We start from the raw sequence: 20,475 nt of genomic DNA on the forward strand, positions 1-20,475 counted from the left end.
CACATTTAGCAAAGATTTAACAATGGATATGAGACCAGGACAAAAGAAACAGGATCTAGCTCTGCAAATAAAAGGCAAAATATAAGGCAAACCCTTCACATTAAACTCCACCTTAAGGAAACTATTAGTTATGTTATCCTTTGATCTTTTAGGCCACTCACATATATCACTGTCAATATCTTTGGAAAAAGAAAAACATTTAGCATTAAACATTTTAAGGACCTTTCACAAACCAAATGACAGTAGGTTTTTATTAACATATCTTACAATGTTGGTTATTCCTAGTTTTGTAATTTCTGCTTAATTATAAAGGCTGTTTTAGCTTCTACAGTAATGTACTGTATTTAAATGATCATTCATACAAGATATAACACCAGTACATTTTTTTAATAATATACACACATCACTCTAACTTGGACCTGTTATTTTTAAAAGTGGGTTTATAAATGGGACTTATAAAAGTTATGGAGAAAAAAATTAAAGTTCTAGTTTAGCAGCATGCATGTATGTATTCAAGTACAATTTTCAACCAAGTGCTTTTTTTAAATTTACTGGTGACTAATTCACCAATATCAAAATAAACACTATCAAATACCCAAATTTTAAAGTTAAGGCTAATATTTTCACTTCACATCCATATGCACAACCATAAAACATTCCATTTTAAATATGTAGTAATCAAAGTCTGAATACATTATACCAGGAATACATAGCATCAGTTTCAAACTGTAGAATTATTCAAGTTCATGAATCCTGTAACAGTGTTTACTAGAGATGTGAATTAGTATTTTGCTCTTCAACCACACTTACAAATGGTCTGGTATTCATAATGACCAATGCAAAAAATATGACAGGCTGAACTTATGATACAGTATTTAAAAAAGTAGCAATGTGTTGGAAAGGACAGTGATTTAGTGAAACAGAATCATTCTAGTCTTACAGAAAGTTGTCTGATCATTTTGGAAATGTATATAAAAATAGCAGGCTAATTCCATGTATTTTCTTGTAGAGCTGTAGGTAATTTATTGATGTTCTGAACACAGTTGAATATGTACTACTCTGCTTTCCCTATTATAATGCAAGGCCATCATTTAATGTTCATTTTCATATTCGGTAATGCCATATCATTCAAAAAAATTTTAGAACATGGATCTGATGTTATTTTTACGTTTTATCATTAGATGTTTTAAATTTTATTTTTACATGTAAAATTGTAATTTTATATAACAAGCCATGAAACTCCAAAGTACCAGGAATTGCTCAATAGCACGATATATGAAATAATCATCAAATTACTGAGTCATCTGGAAAAAATCTTGGTAGCAATGTATAACATGCTTTCCATGTACTTTTCTTATTATAGAGTAGGTTGTAGCTCAATCATCCCATTTTTATTGATTTAAAAACCCTTACAAACAAAAATTGCTTTTCATGTACTGTTCATTCATGAGGTTCATCACCACTGAGCCTTTTTTTCTCCTTATAGTAAACCAAGCAGAAATAGCAGTGATTCCACTGCATGAATACAATGTAACTGAATCTCTTGAGCTGATAAGAAAGTTTCAAAACTTACGGTTCGGTTCATTAGTTGGGAAGTAAGAGTATTTCCAATCCAATCATATAAACAAAAACTTGGTTGGTAATAAAAGATGGGCATGCACAGGATCAAAATTTGTCATGTGGATTTTCTTAAATCTTTTGGTTTCTCTTTTTTTTCTTTTGCAGTGCTCAGGATAGAACTCAGTGCCTCACACATGCTAGGCAAGTGCTTTACCACTGAGTTACACCTTCAGTCCACAAATTTTAATTATTAAGGACACCCCCTCAATCACACATATGCCCTTCAAAATGTACTGTATTTATATTAACAGCGCTATCTACTTATTTTACAACTATTTCATTTACCTGGGGAGAATATTTATGAAATTCCTGAGAATGAATTAAGTTTTCAGCAAAGCCTTAAACTTTTAACGATTCCTCACAATAAGAAAAAAAAATTAAGATTCTACTATTAGACTAACTTTTACTATACAATATTTCACATAAATCATGTTTTACATTTTTTCTACTTACATACAGCAAAAATTTCAAATTAACACAAGAATGGCAGAGGAAAAAGATGCATTATGTTTAGCAGATGCAAATTAAAACACAGATAGAAAGGAGCAATAAAATTTCAAATAAATCACACCCATTCTAAGTATCAATGAATAGCTGATATGCATTGTTGGGAGAATAACTTCTGAATGATTTTATGGACAAGTTGTGCTTTTTATTAATTGTGCACTTAAAAAAATGACCACTAAAGAATGATTTATTTATTATGTTCTCCAGATACTTAAAAAAAAAAAAATTACTATTCCATTAAGTGATTACCAAGCACCTAATTTTGGAAAGGCTTCATAATGTATTCTTTTTTTCCCCTCAGCAAAAACATTACTCTCCCCAAATTAAGTTAAAGCTTATTATTGATAAAATAAATTCTTAATGAAAATGATGATATAATGCAATGCTGAGGTGGTGAGTCATAGCCCATTATAATGTGGACCCCATCTTTTATTGATGTGATCAAAAGTATGAGAAATCCATTGCTGCTCAAGAACTTTGTATCTTTCCTTACAAATGTAGAGAGGTTTGCCGCGCCTAGGGAAGGAAAAAAGAAGTATTAAAATACAATACAATGAAGATTTCACGTGCATTTCTTCTTTTAATAGATTTGATATGGCAAAAATCTTAGTGATTTGGTTTCTGTTTCCTCAGCATATTGATAGAAAAAATAACTCAAAAACTAGAAATTATTCTAAATTAATGATTGTGGAGCTTCTTAATTTAAAATACATATATATATTTACAAATTCAGAAATGGCACTTTGGTTCTTACTGACCAAATTTCATCAAAACAATGGATATATTAATGCAGATCTAACCTAAGATCCCGGTCTTCTTCTCCATGAGCATCCAAATACACGGAACCCCAGAGGCAGAAGCGGTGACCTCGAATAATGATGATCACTGATGCATTGATCAAAAGGAAAATGCCTGTTCCAGCACCACAGTTCTGAGAATGCTGAAAATTTTTAAATATATCATTTCATTTGATAATCAATGAACTTTATAACAAAATCAAGACTGTCTTTAAGTGCTTTCTAAATAACACAAAGATATTCAAATTTTTTAAGTAAGATCACATCTATCTTAAATTTATAATCCAATTCCCAATATATTATTATTAATACATTAGGAAGAATTGGGGTAAGGATTATCTAGGAAAGCAATTAAGAGCCAACGTAATTCAGAAGCTAGAATCCTCCACAACATAGAAGAATGTTGTTTCATAGCACATTTAAATGTAACATTAAAAGATAATAGGAGAGTGGGCTGGGGTTGTGGCTCAGTGGTTGAGCCCTTGCCTAATAATGTGTGTTAGGCACTAGGTTCGATTCTCAGCACCACATACACATAAATAAAATAAAGGTCCAACAACAACTAAAAAATATATTTTTAAAAAAGACAATAGGAGAAAGGAGTAGAACTGGAATTGTTTTTAAGAAAGGTTTTACCCACTTAAAGCCTTGAAGATTTATTTTTATTCTTCTACTGAATTAAAAAGCAACAAAACACACATTCCATCTATCTATATATCTCTCTATATATATTGTGTTTAACTCAAAGACTAGTTAAATCTGAAGAGGTGACTTGACCCCATGTACCAAATTTTCATGAGATTTAAGTTTTCATAAATTTTGTACTACTGCTTACCAGTACACATTCACAGTAACTTTGTTGCTTGCAGCAAAGTCCTTTTAGGCATACAAAAGTACCACAAACAAGGCAAACAGCAGGATCTTTAGGAACCTTGGTGCAGACACTACAGGTTTTTCTGTGGTAGTACTGAAAAATGGTGTTATAATTCTCAGGTAACTGTAACAGATGCGGTAATTTCCATCTTGATTCTTGGATAAGCAAAGCCTAAAACATCCAAGAATAGTCATTAGTCTTATGTATTTAAGATGCTAACACAAAATGTTTATTTTTTTAAAAAAGGGCTTAAAAAAAAGGAAAATCTGCTTCCAAAAATGTGAATATTTATTGCTATACCTTTTTTCTACTTTATAATTGATAAAAATAGTACTTCAACAATTACCATTCTCTATGCAGATTTCATTTATAACAGATGTAATTTTTTAGATTAAGCACCCTATAACATAAACTTGTTATTATTTTAAAAATGAAATATTAATATCTCTAGCATGCATGACTATTTATCTTGGTATATTTGTTTTTTAACATGTTTAATGCAAAAGTTTTAAACAGTTATAATTTATTTTTATTGATACATTATGACTATATATAATAGTGGAATTTGTTATGCCATATTCATATATGCACATAATTTAATCAAACTCATTCTCTAGCGCCTCTCCCTTCCCCTGATCTGCTTGCTCTACTCTATTGATTCCCCTATCTATTATTATTAATTTTCAAACAATTCATGACCTTTTTAAGGAAATTCACAATTATAACTCATTTTTTATATTTTAATACTTCATAACTTAGAATCTCCTTCCTAAAAATGTAAAATTTGTTATACTTCAAACTATTAAGATCATTTATATCCACAGTACTGGGAGCTACAATTCTTTTAATAAGTTTCCTGCTTTATATGGGGGGACGGGAGAGCTTAGTTAGGGTTGTAGAAAAATATGGGCAAGAGCATCAATTTTTCCTAGGTATTACTCTATTCACATTTAAAGTAGATCAAATGTGTGTGAATCCATTATCTTAAGAAACTGTATGAATGACTGTCAACTTATGTGATCTTCATCTTACATTATATACAGCCAGCCATAATCAACTAAATCAGTAGAGTAACCAAGTGGCTAGGTTGTTATTTATCAATGAGTTCATGGATAAAGTAAGCATGCAAGTAAGGATAAGTGGGCTTATAATAGTTCATTTGCCAATACTCAGTGCCCAACCCAGGCCCCAAAGATGACATACTTTGTAATGGATTTATTATACTGGAACCCTTCTATTAAGCAGAAGAGACAACAATGTTTCCCCCAAAATTTAACACTTTTATCAATTTGTTTGAGCATTACCTGTAGCGTATACAATAATGTAATCAAAGTATTTCCTTTATGAAGAAAGATGTAAGACAATAGATAGATGTCCATGGAATTCATGAAACTTAATACATACTCAATTATCTGAAGAAATTATTGTTCTTCTAAATGATAAACTACTAAACTGATTATTAGCTGGAAGAAAACACCTGTATAATGAAGTATATGCTCTAAATAGCAACCAGTATATATAAGCGATCTTTTTTTCTCACAGCTCGAATGTATAGATATGGAAAACAGGACGTGGAAAGTCATCGTCTTACCTCTAACTAAAAATTCAGTCCTAAATTTCTGCTTTGGTTTGGGAGTATGGCTCAGTGGTAGGGTACCTGCCTAGCATGCATGATGCCCTGGGATTGATCCCCATCACAACAAAAATAGAAAGGAAGGAAGGAATAGAGGGAAGAGGAAAAAAGAACCTGCTTCACTGCTGTACTGGAGTCTTCTGTGAATTTAGTACCTAAGGAAGTATATACTATAATAGTTTCATTGAATCAGTATCTAAATGTCATCTGACTATTCTAAGTTCCTCATATCACTAGCAGAACAAATGGGAATGGCTTGTAGTAGAAGAAATAGAAATGGCTTACAGTATTGTCTGCAGGAACTGTCACTGAGTACCAAGAAGAATAAAAACACTGCCATATAATTGAAAGCAGTATTATGGAACTTTGGGACTATCGCCATATAGGACTATTTCGGAACTTAAAAGGTAACGTTTTTACACAAGATGATTACAACTTTATATTAGCAAGATGGAACAAGTCCAGAAGCTTAGACCTCTCAGAATAAAGTTGGGGTCACGTTCTTAGTTAAACAAATCTAATCATTTGAGGAGCTGATCAAAGAAGATGAAAGAAAAAAGTCAAATATATATGACTGTATACTGGCTACAACTTTATGACTAGTTGCAAATTTTCTTATTTACTGTGTCATATTTTTTGAAACATTTTTATTCTCTGTTCCTCTCTTTGACTATTGAATTCAGGATAAGGAGGTGCTACACAAAAATTTCCAGAGGCATGATGGACATCTCTCAAGAGCTTATGAATACAGGGATCTCAGGTTCCATACTTGGAAAATTCATAGATACATTTGAAGTTGCAAATGTGAAGACTAAATCATTTGGGACAGTGGGAAAAGTGAAACTATAAATACGAAGATGTATATATGCTGGCAGGTAACTTACAAATGCAGTGGGCCATCAGTTTGTTCTTTAAATCTGCCTTGTATCCTTTTCTGCCTTCTTAAGTTAACAACATTATATGGTGGTGTTCTTTTCTTTCTTTCTTTCTTTCTTTTCTTTTTCTTTTTTTTTTTTAAGAAACTAACCTCCTTTTCTGCTCCATATTAATCCTGATGGGGCTGCCCTCAGCACAAGATCCTACCCCACACAGAAGTGTTAATATAATATGAGTTAGGTCCATCAGATTCTCTCTCCAGGAATCTGAGTCTTCAGCACACACATGGAAGGAAGAAAAGTAACTGAGGTAGAGGCATCCAATGGCAACACTTCCAAGAAAGCAGACCAGAGGTCTTCATGGTTTCTCTTCTCCCCAAGGGATGGCAATTCAACTCTTCTACATTTCTACACAGTATTCAGTATGCTTCTAATGAATCCCATTTTTTTCTGTTGTGGTTTACTTTTGTTTTGTTTTCCTATCTTATTTCAGAACTTGATTTTGTTGTTTGCAAACAACAACAACAAAAAATTCCTATCTGGTAGTAAAATTCGGAAACAGTCATTCATAGACTATCTTTCAAAGGTACTGTTGGATTATTAAATTCCTATTACCATTTATTCTGCTAAGTGCTTCTATTCAAATTTTAAATTCCTGGTGGGGGGGGAATATGGTTAACCTAAAATCAGGGTCAGAGTTAGTAATAGAAAAGAATGAAGAAGGACAAGAGTATGGAAGCGATGGGCGTGCACTTAAACCACCAGTAAGAATTCTGCATTAGCAAAAATAAATGTCTTTTACTCTAAGACTCTAAGACAAATAACTGTCACGCAATTTTACAAAAAGATTTAGTATTGTTAAATGATAAATTCTTTATTTTTTAATCAATATTCATACCAACAATCATTCTTCTGAAATGCAGGACTTGTTTTAACATCGTTAATATGAAGACCAAAAAATTTGAGTATGTAATCACTTTTCTTTTGCCCTGGTTCCACAATTATAACCATATCTTTCTTACTCCAAGTCATTTCTCCTAGATTTTCGGACATTAAAAAAAAAAAAAAAAAAAAAAAAATATATATATATATATATATATATATATATATATAATCTTCAATTCTAGTTAAAATCCATGAATAAAGAATTTCCTAGGCAGGAAAAAGATTTGTATACATAATATACAAAGTTCCATTAGTTCTTGAATTTCCCTTTCCCTTGCCGGAGACTGAAAATTTTCCAGGGTGTCACACACATACTAACACACAACCTCTACTATAGAAGTACAAGCTACAATACCTATAGCTCCCTCTCTTTTTTCTAACAAAAATAAATAAATAAGATGAGATGCTATCTCTTTTAAAAAATTCAGTAAAAAAGAGACATTTATTATTTATGCTTACCTTGACTTTATTATTCACTTCAATATTTTAAAAATTACGTCTAATCTGATATCTCCATATAAAATATTTTTTCTTTTTGTTGTTCAAAATTAAAATTCGCATTTTCCCTGAAAGTTGGCTACTCTTTCATCAGTTCTATTTCTGCCACTGATACCATCCTACCACTTAATTATTCCACAAATATATATTAGGTTACCAGTCTCTTTATCAGGCATTTTCTAGAAACTGGGGATACAAGAATAAATAAGACTTCTTGCTTTGTAAAGCCTCCAGTTAGACACATTAAAGATACAAATGTGATCAATGGGGGCTGGTTGTGAACTCAGCAGTAGAATATATGCTTAGCATGTATAAGGCTCTGGGTTTGATCCCCAGCACAAAAAGAATTAGAGAAAAAAAATAAGTATAATCAATACACCAACTGTTAGACAAAGTGACACAAGTACAGTTGAATAGCATTATAGAAGGAGGGCTTTAGAACTGTAAAGGAAGATGAACTATCAGACCAGTCTTCACAGAAGAGGTAACATTTATCTCAGCATTAAGTCTCAAAGAGGAGATGGGCAGGAAGATTGTCTTAGATTTAAAAAAAAAGTAATAACAATAAACAATGCTACCAAAGTTTAACAACATATAGCATATTTGAAATATTCTTTTGTGATTTAAGCAAGGTAGTGGCAGAGAAGTGATATAAAATGAAGATGAGCATGTTAGTGGTGCTTCCTTGTAATTCCAGTTACTCTAGAGACTGAGACAGGAAGCTCTCAAGTTTGAGGCCATCCTCAGACCATCCATCCTCAGCAGCTTACTGAGACCCTGTCTCAAAGTAAAAATTTTTAAAAAGGTCTGGGGATATAGCTTGGAGGCAGAATGCTTCTGGGCTTATTCTCCAGTACCATTTTAAAGGCAGGGGTGGTGGTGGTAGGAGGAACAGAAAGGCAAGTCAGATAGTGAGGGTCACTGAGTGCCATGGTATATTATCTTCCTCAATAGGCATTGGTGTTCCATTGCCTATTGTGTTTAAGCCTGTTCCTACCAGAACTACGTTAGTCACTGTTCTCCTACTGATTTGAGTTCAATTTATTAAAGTCACGTACATCTGGCCACCCAGTCCTATATATTTCTCTTGAATGTCTCTTGCATTAGTTACTTTCTAATTTTTAATTATCAAAAAATAGTTCAGATTTTTACCACCTAAATAATTTCTTACTCCCCTCTCTCTTTATTCTCCTTATTTTAATTTTCAGTCAGAAAATTAAATAAGAAATACTTATTTAAGAAACATTCTTTTATGATTTAAGCAAGGTTGTGGCAGAGAAGTGATATAAAATGAAGATGAGCAGGTGGGTGATACTCCCTTGTAATCCCAGTTACTCTAGAAACACACTAGAAATACTTCCCTAGAAAACTATTTTCATCATATTATTCCATTTCTCAAACTATAATACTAGCTATAGAAGAAAAGTCTGTGCACAAAATCAAGGCACTCACAGCTTACTCACTACTGCCCCAACTCTGCTCTCAACTCACTTGTCTCCAATGCAAACCCTTTGATCCACTGAGCTGGCAACAGAGACCCAGCACATTTTCAAGTTATTCATGATATTTTAGATTTGCTAGTATAAATCATTTTTTTTTTCTTTTTAAAATGTAAGATAGTTCTCCTTCAAATAAAAATACAAGTTCCCTGTTTACCTTAAAATTCCTTTGTATCTTTCAGGTCTAATGCTATAAAAATCTGCTGACCAAAAACAAACTCCAAATAACACCTAATACCTTATCTTTATTAAAAGAACTATTTCTTTGTACATTCTAAAATTTTACACTCTAAAATGCAATTTATCTGAGTAAACCACTTTTTCAATTTAACCAGTCTAACAAATGTCGCCAAGAACAGATGACCTGAAGTCCTTTATTTTCTATTAGCATACCACCACTATGGCAAGTGAATACCACTCTTTTTACATACCTTTCCTTGTTCTGCATGTCTTTCAGTAAATGATTTTATCTCAAAACACCACTGAGTTATAATATCAAATGGTGAAACTGGCCATTCCAGACACGAGGCACTGATGAACGGATGTTCTGTTTGGTAAAATGTTGGCAGAAGTCCCAGGCAACTGGCAAGAACTGAAAATTCTTCTTCTTCCTTTTAGACATGAAATAGAGAATTCTCAAGATATTTAATCAAGAACATTTTCTATTATAGGTATTTTAAGTGTCATCCTCATTAATTACTTTGGGACAGGAAGAAAACTTTCTTAACTGAGTCAACTAAGGGCAACAGGAGGAACAAGAAAAAAAGAAACAGCTCCTCACTATTATATCAAGACATACTCAAATTTTATTTTTCATAAATGTCACAGCATCTGCTTCTTTTGTACATTTATTTTTTTAAATAATTATATTTACATATATAATAAATAGTCCATCTACAGAAACTAGTTACTCAATGAAAGCAAAGTTAATTTGGGGCAAAAAGAATGTTGCTTTGATTTAAAGGGTATATATGGTCAATGTAGATAAAGAACAACAATAAAAATGCGGAATTCATGAAAAGCAATGCTAAATAATTTGCTTGGACTCACAAGGAGTGTAAAACAAAGTGCATTAAAAAAGTAGGGGATGGATTTTAAAAAACCTGAGAGATCTAAAAGGCAGGCAATCTGAAGCTCTACTCACTAATAAAAGAATAGAGAAATCAGTGATCCAAGGACATATACCCTGAAAATTGATTTTTAAAGAAGTTAGTCACTCTTAGAAACACAAAAATATATCCCCTAATTCCTCTTTATTTAATCAAAAACCATTTTATTTCTTGCACTTTAAGAGTCTTGTCAAGAAAGTCAGGGCCTAATCCGACATGAAAAAGATTTGGGCCTACTTTTTTCTCTATTAGGCACAAGTTCTCTGGTCTAATTCCTAGGACCTTGATCCATTTTGAGTTACGTTTTGTGCAGGGTGAGAGATAGGGGTTTAGTTTCATTTTGTTACATATGGATTTCCAGTTTTCCTAGCACCATTTGTTGAAGAGGCTATTTTTTCTCTAGTGCATATTTTTGGTGCCTTTGTCTAGTATGAGATAACTTTGTTTATATGGGTTTGTCTCTGTGTCTTGTATTCTGTACCATTGGTCTACATGTCTATTTTGGTGCCAATACCATGCAATTTTTGTTACTATAGCTTTGTAGTATAGTTTAAGGTCTGATATTGTGATGCCTCCTGCTTCACTCTTCTTGCTAAGGATAGCTTTGGCTATTCTGGGTCTCCTATTTTTCCAAATGAATTTCACGATTGCTTTTACTATTTCTATAAGGAATGATGTTGGGATTTTAACTGGAATTCCACTGAATCTGTAGAGCGCTTTGGATAGTATGGCCATTTTGACAATATTAATTTTGCCTATTCAAGAGCATGAGAGATCTTTCCATCTTCTAAGATCTTCTTGAATTTCTTTCTTTAGTGTTCTGTAGTTTTCATTGTAGAGGTCAACTTTTGTTAAGCTGACTCCCAAGTTTGTTTGTTTGTTTGTTTGTTTTTGAGGCTATTGTGAATGGGGTAATTTTCCTAATTTCTCTTTCAGAAGATTCATCACTGATGTATGGAAATAAAATCAAGGAACAATAAATGGAATAGACCCAAACTAAAAAGCTTCTTCTCAGCAAAAGAAACAAACAATGAACAGCAAATTTTGGATGCAAATTTTTGCACATCAGATAGAGCACTAATCTCCAGGATATATAAAGAACTCAAAAAACTTAACACCAAAATAACAAACAACCCAATCAATAAATGGGCTTAGGAACTGAACAGATGCTTCTCAGAAAAAGATACACGTTCGATCAACAAATATATGAAAAAATGTTCAATGTCTTTAGTAATTAGAGAAATTTGCATCAAAACTGCTCTATGATTTCATCTCACTCCAGTCAGAATGGCAATTATCAAGAATACAAACAATAATAAGTGTTGGCGAGGATGTGAAGGAAAAAGCACACTCATACATTGCTGATAGGACTGCAAATTGATGTAATTGCTGTGAAAAGCAGTATGAAGATTCCTTAGAAAACTTGTAATGGAACCATCATTTGACCCAGGTATCCCACTCCTCGGTATATACCAAAGGGCTTAAAATCAGCATATTATAGAAATGCAGTCACATCAATGTTTATAGCAGCTCAATTCACAACAGTCAAACTGCAGAGGCAATTTATATATCCTTCAACAGATGAATGGATAAAGAAATTGTTGTATATATACACAATGGAATATTACTTAGCATTAAAACAGAATAAAATGATGGCATTTGCAGGTAAATGGATGGAGTTGGGGAATATCAGGCTAAGTGAAGTAAGCCAATCCCCAAAATCCAAAGGCCAAATGTTCTCTCTGATAAGTGGATGCTGATCCATAATGGGGTAGGAAGGGTGCATGGGGAAAATGGAGGAATTTTGGGTAAAGGGAAGGAAGAGGTGGGGAGGGGGAATGGGGGCAGGAAAGATAGTAGAATGAGATGGACATCATTACCCTAGGAACATGTATGACTGTACATATGGTGTGATGCCACATCGTGTACAACCAGAGAAATGTAAAGTTGTGATGCAATTATATATGATGAATCAAAATGCATTTTGCTGTCATATATAGCTAATTAAAATAAATAAATAAATACATTTTTTAAAAAAGACCATGTAGAAAGCTAATGTGCTTATTTATTCTCCCTTGTCTATTGGGTCAATTCCTCTTATCCTCCAAACTCCACCTCCCTAGGGAACCTTACCTGAACCCATTTAATGAGACCTTAAACCACCCAGCTCCATTCAGATAAAATAAATCCTTCCATATCTTGTAAATACTTCTATTCTTGTGCTTATGTTTTCTATTAATAACTTTAAAAATAAATTAGTTTTCTTTATAAGATTGTGAGTTATTTGAAAGTAGGAATTGTATATTTCCAGTGTTTGGCACAAAGCAGATATTTAACAAATCTTTACACAAGTGAATGACTTATTTACATTAAATACAAAATTCTAAAATATGTGAAATGAAAAATAAAGATAAAAAATCAAAATTATATGCAAGTTGAGAAATATAATAATATCTTAATCTCTAGAAATGAAGCTATATATCCTCCATTTATATAGCTACAGACATTTTTTAAAAACCATTTTACTGAGGCATAATTTACATACCATAAAATTCCATTTTAAGTATAATTTGATTAACTTTTGTGTATGTGCAGTATTGTGACCACCACAATCAATGAAATTTTAGAAAAATCTCCCAAAAAATTCACTCATGCTCCAGGAAGTCGATCCTGATCCCTATTCCTGCATCTACTAACCTGCCTTCTGCCATTATAGTTTTAGCTCTAATCTTCTTTTCATATAAATGGAATCATTCAATATGTTGTCTGTGCCAGGTCTTTCACTTAGAATAACATTTTGATATTCATCCATGTTATTGTATGTATCGATATGCATTCTTTTTAATTGCTGAGTAGTCTTCTAATGTATAGACACAATACATTTTATTCATTCATTCATGGACTTCCAGGTCAGTTTTTCGCTATAAATTAGGCTTTTATAAACATTTATTTAGTCTTTATATGAATATGTTTTTATTTCTTTTGGAAGATACACAAGAATACAATTGTTGGGTTGTACAGTAAGCATTTGCTTATTTTTAAAAGAAACTTTTAAATAAACTTTTTCCAGTTGACTATATCATTTTGCATTCCTACCATTAAAAAATGAGAATTCTACTCATTTAGCTACTCTAAATCCTCACCAACACTTGGTATTATCACTTGTGACATTAATTTAGACTTTTTAAATAAACATGTTGAACATTTTTCATCTCCTTGTTGGCTATTCATATACATTTTTTTCAAGAAATGTTTATTCAAATATTTTATAAATTTTTGTGCTGGGTTTCTTATTTTATTATTGAGTGATGAGTTTGATATATGCTGGATACAAGTCCTTAGTAACATACTTTTTTAAAACATTCACTTACCATAAAACTCATTCTTTAAAGGAACAATTCAGTGGTTTTTAGCATCTTTATAAATCAAACTGCATATTGCCATAATGTAATTTCACTATATTTTCATATCGTCTATTATAAATAAAATTATTTCTTAACATTATTTTCAGATTGCTCATTGTTAATATATGGAAATACAATGAATTTTTAATACCTTTATCTTTTTTCTTGCAATCTTTTTTTAAATATATGTATTTTTTTAGTGGTAGTTGGACATAATACTTTTATTTATTTTTATGTGGTGCTGAGGGTCGAACCCAGTGCCTCACACATGCTAGGCAAGCACTCTACTGCTGAGCCACAACCCTGGCCCCTATCTTGCAGTCTTATAGAACTTAGCTCCAATAATTTTTTGAAGACTCCTTATGATTTTCTACATAGAAGACTACCTAATTTGTGAAGAAATTGCTTTACCTCCTCCTTTATATCTCTACCTTTTCAATTTGGATACCTTTTGTTTATTTTTCTTGCCTAAATACCTTGTTGCAAACCTAGTACAATATTAAAAACAAGTGGCCAGTCCTGGATGCACATGCCTATAATCCAGCTGCTGAGGAGGCTGAGACAAGTGGATCATAAGTTCAAACCCAACCTCAGCAAAAACGAGGCACTAAGCAACTCAGTGAGATCCTGTCTCTAAATAAAATATAAAATTGGGCTGATGTGGCTCAGTGTTCGAGTGCTCAATCCCTGTTACCAAAAAAAAAAAAAGTGGTGAGAACAGATATCCTCGCCTGATTCCTAATCTTATTCCTGTCTTTAATTATTTGTATGAGGTTAGCTAGGTACCTTTTATAGATACCCTTTTATAGGCTGAGCAAACTCTCTTCTATTCTTAGTTTATTGAAGTTTTTTTGTTGTTGTTTTTTGTTTTTAATTACCAAAAAGGGTGTTAGATTTTGGCAAATTCTTTTTTTTTTTTTTACTAAGATGATCACATACAACTTTTTCATTTATTCTAATAATATATTCAATTAATTAATTTTTGTTAAACTAATTGTGCATTCCCAGGATAAATCTTTTTGGTCATGCCCAAACTTGCTGCAACATTATTCACATTAGCCAAGATATGAAGTCAATCTAACTGTCCATCGATGGGTGAACAAATAAAGTAAATATGATACACACATACCAGAATATTATTCAGGCTTAAAAAAGAAAGAAATTCTGTCATTTACAATACATACACATTTGAGGGACTTTCTGCTATATTAAATAAGCCAGTCACAGAAAAACAGATACTGATCCCCATCTATGTATGCAAACTAAAAAAGTCAAACTCATAGACGCAGAGTAGACTGGTAGTTACCAGGGGATAGGCAGATAGGAAAAATGGGGGGATGTTGGTCAAATGATATGAACTTTCAGGCATAAGATGAATAAGTTCTGGAGCGCTAATGTATTACATAATGATTATGATTAATAATGCTGTATTGTATACTTACAATTGGTTGAGTAGTTCTTAAATGTTCGCATCAGAAAAAATAAGATAACTATGTAAGATGGTGGATATGTTAATTAGCTTGATTGTGGTAATCATTTTACAAAATATACATGTGTCAAAATATTATAGTGTGCACCATAAATAAATAATTCTTATTTGTCAATTTACCTCAATAAAGATGAGAAAAATCCATTTGGTCATGAAGTATTCTTCTTTTTATTGTTAATACTATAGTAAATCTTTTTGCTTCTGTGTTCAGGGAGATATAGTTTTCTCTTCTTGTGATGCCTAATCTGGCTGTCAGGATAAAACTGTCCTCATAAAATGAGATTAGAATTGTACTATCTTCCTCTACTCTAAAAGTTTATATAGTATTAATAAGATTTCTTCCTTAAATGTTTCACAGAATTTATTGTTGATTATTCTTTTTGAAAGAATAATTATATAGGTTGAATAAATCAATTTTCTTAATATCAGTCCATTCAGATTTTCTATTTCTTCTTGAGCAAGTTATACCTTTCAATGAATTTGTCTATTTCATCTAAGTTATCAAATTTATTGGCAAAGTATTATTCACAATATTTTAATGGGTTTATACAGAGGTCTCCTCCTTCATTCCTGATATTAGTAATTTGTACTTTCTTTCTCTTTTTCCATATCAATCCAGTGAGAAGTCTAGCTCCTAAATAAAAAATATATGCATGGGTTTTCAGATCTAACCATAGGGAATTACAAGGGCTTTCCTGACAAGTCTCATAGAGAAAACTGCCCTCCCTACACATTGTTCCAGTCTCTGAAAGGAACCGCAGTTAAGGTCTCAGGCTACCTTGGCTACCTATTCCTAGTCCCAGTGCATTTACTCCTATTTTCTTGGAGTAAATGCCTTGGACAGAAGTCTCTTAAGGTACCTCTGCCAAGGCCTCCTTAATGTGGTGATGTGCAGGGAGAACTTTGGAGACACTTTTCCCCAATATGATTAAGTATCCCAGTAACTTTTTTACTCCTGTTCTTTCCCCACTGACTCCAACCCACTAGTCCATAATACTGCCAGAACCTTGACCAGTGTGCCATTCCACAAGGAAAGGTGGAGTTGGCATTTTCGGGAACTGGGGAACTGGGAGAGTTAGCATTTTCTCAAGTTTTAGCCTCCTGCTTACAGCATCAGTAAGAGAAGAAACAACAACTCACTCTTGATTTGTTGCTTTAATTGGTGACTCTGACACATGGCAGCTCAGTTCTCTCCTAGCTCAGCTGAGATCCTGACATCTAAATTTATCCATTTTATTGATCTTTGCAAAGAACCAGGTTTTGAAGTCACTGATTTTCTCTACTGTTTCTTCATTATAATTCCATTGATTTATACTCTGATTTTTGTTATTTCCTCTCTTTTACTTGTAAAGGAAACTGAATGTCACTACAAAATATGCTTCTTTGACATAAATATTTCTGAGCTAAAGGCAAGTAAGAAGTAAAGCAAACTGAGGAAGATCACTCTTTGTACTCTTTGTATCCTGCCCTATTTTCCATCTAAAGATAGGATACAAATTCTCCTTTACTGGAGACAACTCTATTATTAGCTCAGACATGGTATCAGAGGAATATGCAAACAAACCCAACTCCATTCATTTATTCCCTTCCTACAATATCTTACCTCTAAAAAGTCTAAAACTGCTTTCTTCTGTCGTGTAACTTCTTTAAAATTTATTTCGTTGTTGAAGATGTTTTATAAGCCAGAATTTTAAGTCATTTGTTAGAGTTACCTTTCACTGAGGTTTCTCCAATGTGATGTGCACTGCATATGTTAATAAACTTGTTTGATTTTCTCATTTTCATCTTTGTTACAAGAATTGGTACCAAATATAGACATATGAGAGTTGAGGAGAAATTATATTTATTCCAGGACTCACCTATCACTATTTGCTGATGGGATGATTCTACATCTAGAAGATCCAAAAAAGTTCACTAGAAAACTTCTAGAACTAATAAATGAATTCAGCAAAATAGCAGGTTATAAAATCAATACCCATAAATCAAAGGCATTCCTATACGTCAGCGATGAATCTGTTGAAAGAGTAATTAGGAAAACTACCCCATTCACAATAGCCTCAAATAAAATAAAATACCTGGGAATCAATCTAACAAATGAGGTGAAAGACCTCTACAATGAAAACTAAGGAAAAAAATTGAAGAAAACTTCAGAAGATGGAAATATCTCCCATGTTCCTGGACAGGCAGAATTAATATTGTCAAAATGGCCATATTACCCAAAGCGTTATACAGATTTAATGAAATTCCTACTAAAATCCCAATGACATTCTTCATAGAAATAGAAAAAGCAATCATGAAATTTATTTGGAAAAATAAGAGACCCAGAATAGCCAAAGCTATCCTTAGCAAGAAGAGTGAAGCAGGAGGCATCACAATATCAGACCTTAAACTATACTACTAAGCTATAGTAATAAAAATGGCATGGTATTGGCACCAAAATAGACTTGTAGACTAATAGTACAGAATAGAGGATACAGAGATAAACCCACATAAATACAATTATCTTATACTAGGCAAAGGCACTTTTAAAAACATACATTGGAGAAAAGATAGCCTCTTCAACAAATGGTGCTGGCAAAACTGGAAATTCATATTTAGCAAAATGAAATTAAACCACTATCTCTCACCCTGTACAAAAATCAACTCAAAGTGGATCAAAGACTTAGGCACTAGAACAGAGATCCTATGCCTAACAGAAGAAAAAGTAGGCCCAGATCTTCATCATGTTGGCCTAGTATCTGACTTTCTTAACAAGACCCATAATGTGCAAGAAGTAAAATCAAGGATCAATAAAGGGGTTGGATTCAAATTTAAAAGTTTCTTCTCAGCAAAGGAAACAATCAATAATGTGAGGAGAGAGCCTACATTTTGGGAGAAAATCTTTACCACATATACCTCCAATAAAGCATTAATCTCTAGGATATATAAAAATAACCCAATCAATAAATGGGCTAAGGAACTGACAGATATTTCACAGAAGAAATACAATTGATCAACAAATATATGAAAAAGTGTTGAACATCTCTGGCAATTAGAGAAATGAAAATCAAAACTACTGAGATTTCATTTCATTCCACTCAGAATGACAATCATCAAGAATACGGGCAACAATAAATATTGGTGAGGATGTAGGAAAAAAGGTACACTCATACATTGCTCGTGGGACTGCAAATTGGTACAACCACTATGGAAAGCAGTATGGAGATTCCTAAGAAAACTTGGAATGGAACCATCATTTCACCCAGCTATCCCACTCCTTGGTTTATACCCAAAGGACTTAAAATCAGCATACTACAGTAATACGGCCACGTCAATATTTATCGCAGCGCAATTCATAATAGCTAAACTATGGAACCAACCTAGGTGTCCTTCGATAGATGAATGGATAAAGAAAATGTGGTATATATATTCAATGGAATTTCACTTAGCTTTAGAGAAGAATGAAATTATGGCAAATGCTAGAGTTGGAGAATATCATGCTAAGTGAAATAAGCCAATCCCAAAAAACCAAAGGCTGAATGTTTTCTCTAATATGAGGATGTTAATTCACAATAGGTGGGGAGCACTAGAGAAAAACAGAGTTACCTTAGATTAGGTAGAGGAAAGAGATTAGAGGGGTGGGGAAGGGATGTGGGGATATGAATGATAATAGAACAAAACAGTCATTATTACTTTATATATATATGTGACTGCATGACCAATGTGATTCTACAACATGTACCCTCATAAAAAGAGAAATTATATCCCATCTATGTATGATATATGAAAGTGCATAAATGCATTCTATTATCATGTATAACTAATTAAAACAAATAAAAATTTTTTTTAAAAAGCAAATGATATCAGTGATAAAAAAAATCAATAAATTAAATACTAAGATCTATTTAAGTACTGGAAATGAATTATCACTGATTCAATCCAAAACTGCTCAAATATCCAACACTAGTAATATTATAAAAAGGGGTGAGTGCTAACGAATACCAAAATAGCAAATATTTATTCTTTGAGGTAAAATAACATATACTTATTAGGTCAGGATTACATATGTAGACATAAATATTATATTATACATTAGCATAATTTTTTAAAAATAGCTTATAAAAACAAGGCTCCTGGGCTGGGGTTGTGGCTTAGAAGTAGAGTGCCCACTTAGCATATGTGAGGCCCTGGGTTCAATCCTCAGCACCATATAAAAATAAATATACAAAATTAAGATATTGTGTCCAATTACAACTAAAAATAAATATTAAAAAAAATAAGGCTCCTTATCCACTACCCCAAATTTTACCTGGCAACTAGGTAAATCCTCCCCAAAAAGGTGGTGCTGAAGAAGGCTGGTGATTCTGAGGAAAGGTAAGCAGAAGTCCTGTAAATACTTTTCCATGGATTCAGGAGACCAAGCAATAGGAGTAATCTAAAGTTAAAAAAGAAAATTTGAACAATTCATTGTATAATTGATGTAGTAAATTATATTCACAAAGGCAACAAAATATTAAGCTTTTACTCAATAACTACTGTTTCATCTTAGCAAATACATACCATTACACACTCCTGAGTTCCTTCTTCATGGTATAACTTTCCTTTAGATAATTCATTTATAATAAAGCTCAATAACACTTCATAAGACTTTTCTGCATCACATGTATTCTGGAAAAAAATTAACATTAGTTACATTGGTCATTATGAAATATAAAAAAATCTATGTTGAAAATAACACTTTTTAATGAGCAAAACTATGATTATATTATTCTTCAAGCATAGAAACTTCAATTTTTCTAAACTGGGATACAACCACATGCCTTTGGATACACAATGAAATTGAACAGGTAATCAAAACTATTCCAAAATTTGTTTAAAAGACAGCATATAAATTGTATAATGTAGATGCAAATGAACACATGCAAAACATGCCTTTTGAGCCAGTGATTTCCACTCTGGAATTCATCCAAAGAAAATAATCCAAAAGAAATTTTTTTTAAAAAAGATATATTCAGGGGCTGGGGATGTGGCTCAAGCGGTAGCACGCTCGCCTGGCATGCGTGCGGCCCAGGTTCGATCCTCAGCGCCACATACAAACAAAGATGTTGTGTTCGCTGAGAACTAAAAAATAAATACTAAAAAATTCTCTCTCTCTCTTTCTCCCTCCCCCACTCTCTCTCTCTCCCATTCTCTCTTTAAAAAAAAAAAAAAAAAGCTATATTCAGGGCTGGGGTTGTGGCTCAGAG

At 32.6% G+C, this 20,475-nt stretch overlaps 1 protein-coding gene across 6 annotated transcripts in view; it reads right to left on the reverse strand.

Annotated features, from left to right (window-relative positions):
- Positions 1-223: 223 nt before the first annotated feature.
- The window catches only part of Ubr3 (ubiquitin protein ligase E3 component n-recognin 3), a 237,067-nt gene continuing 216,815 nt past the window's right edge, over positions 224-20,475 (reverse strand). For all 6 annotated transcript variants that reach the window (XM_076865444.2, XM_076865439.2, XM_076865443.2 and 3 more), the window contains 6 exons: positions 19,790-19,897; positions 19,539-19,664; positions 9,680-9,859; positions 3,760-3,969; positions 2,928-3,067; positions 224-2,643 (listed from right to left, as the gene is read on the reverse strand). In XM_076865444.2, the coding sequence (XP_076721559.2) occupies positions 2,526-2,643; positions 2,928-3,067; positions 3,760-3,969; positions 9,680-9,859; positions 19,539-19,664; positions 19,790-19,897 (882 nt within the window). In that variant the 3' untranslated portion in view covers positions 224-2,525. The remainder of the gene's footprint in view (positions 2,644-2,927; positions 3,068-3,759; positions 3,970-9,679; positions 9,860-19,538; positions 19,665-19,789; positions 19,898-20,475) is intronic.

Source organism: Callospermophilus lateralis, chromosome 9 (genome assembly GCF_048772815.1).
Source record: "Callospermophilus lateralis isolate mCalLat2 chromosome 9, mCalLat2.hap1, whole genome shotgun sequence".
NCBI lineage: Eukaryota > Metazoa > Chordata > Mammalia > Rodentia > Sciuridae > Callospermophilus > Callospermophilus lateralis.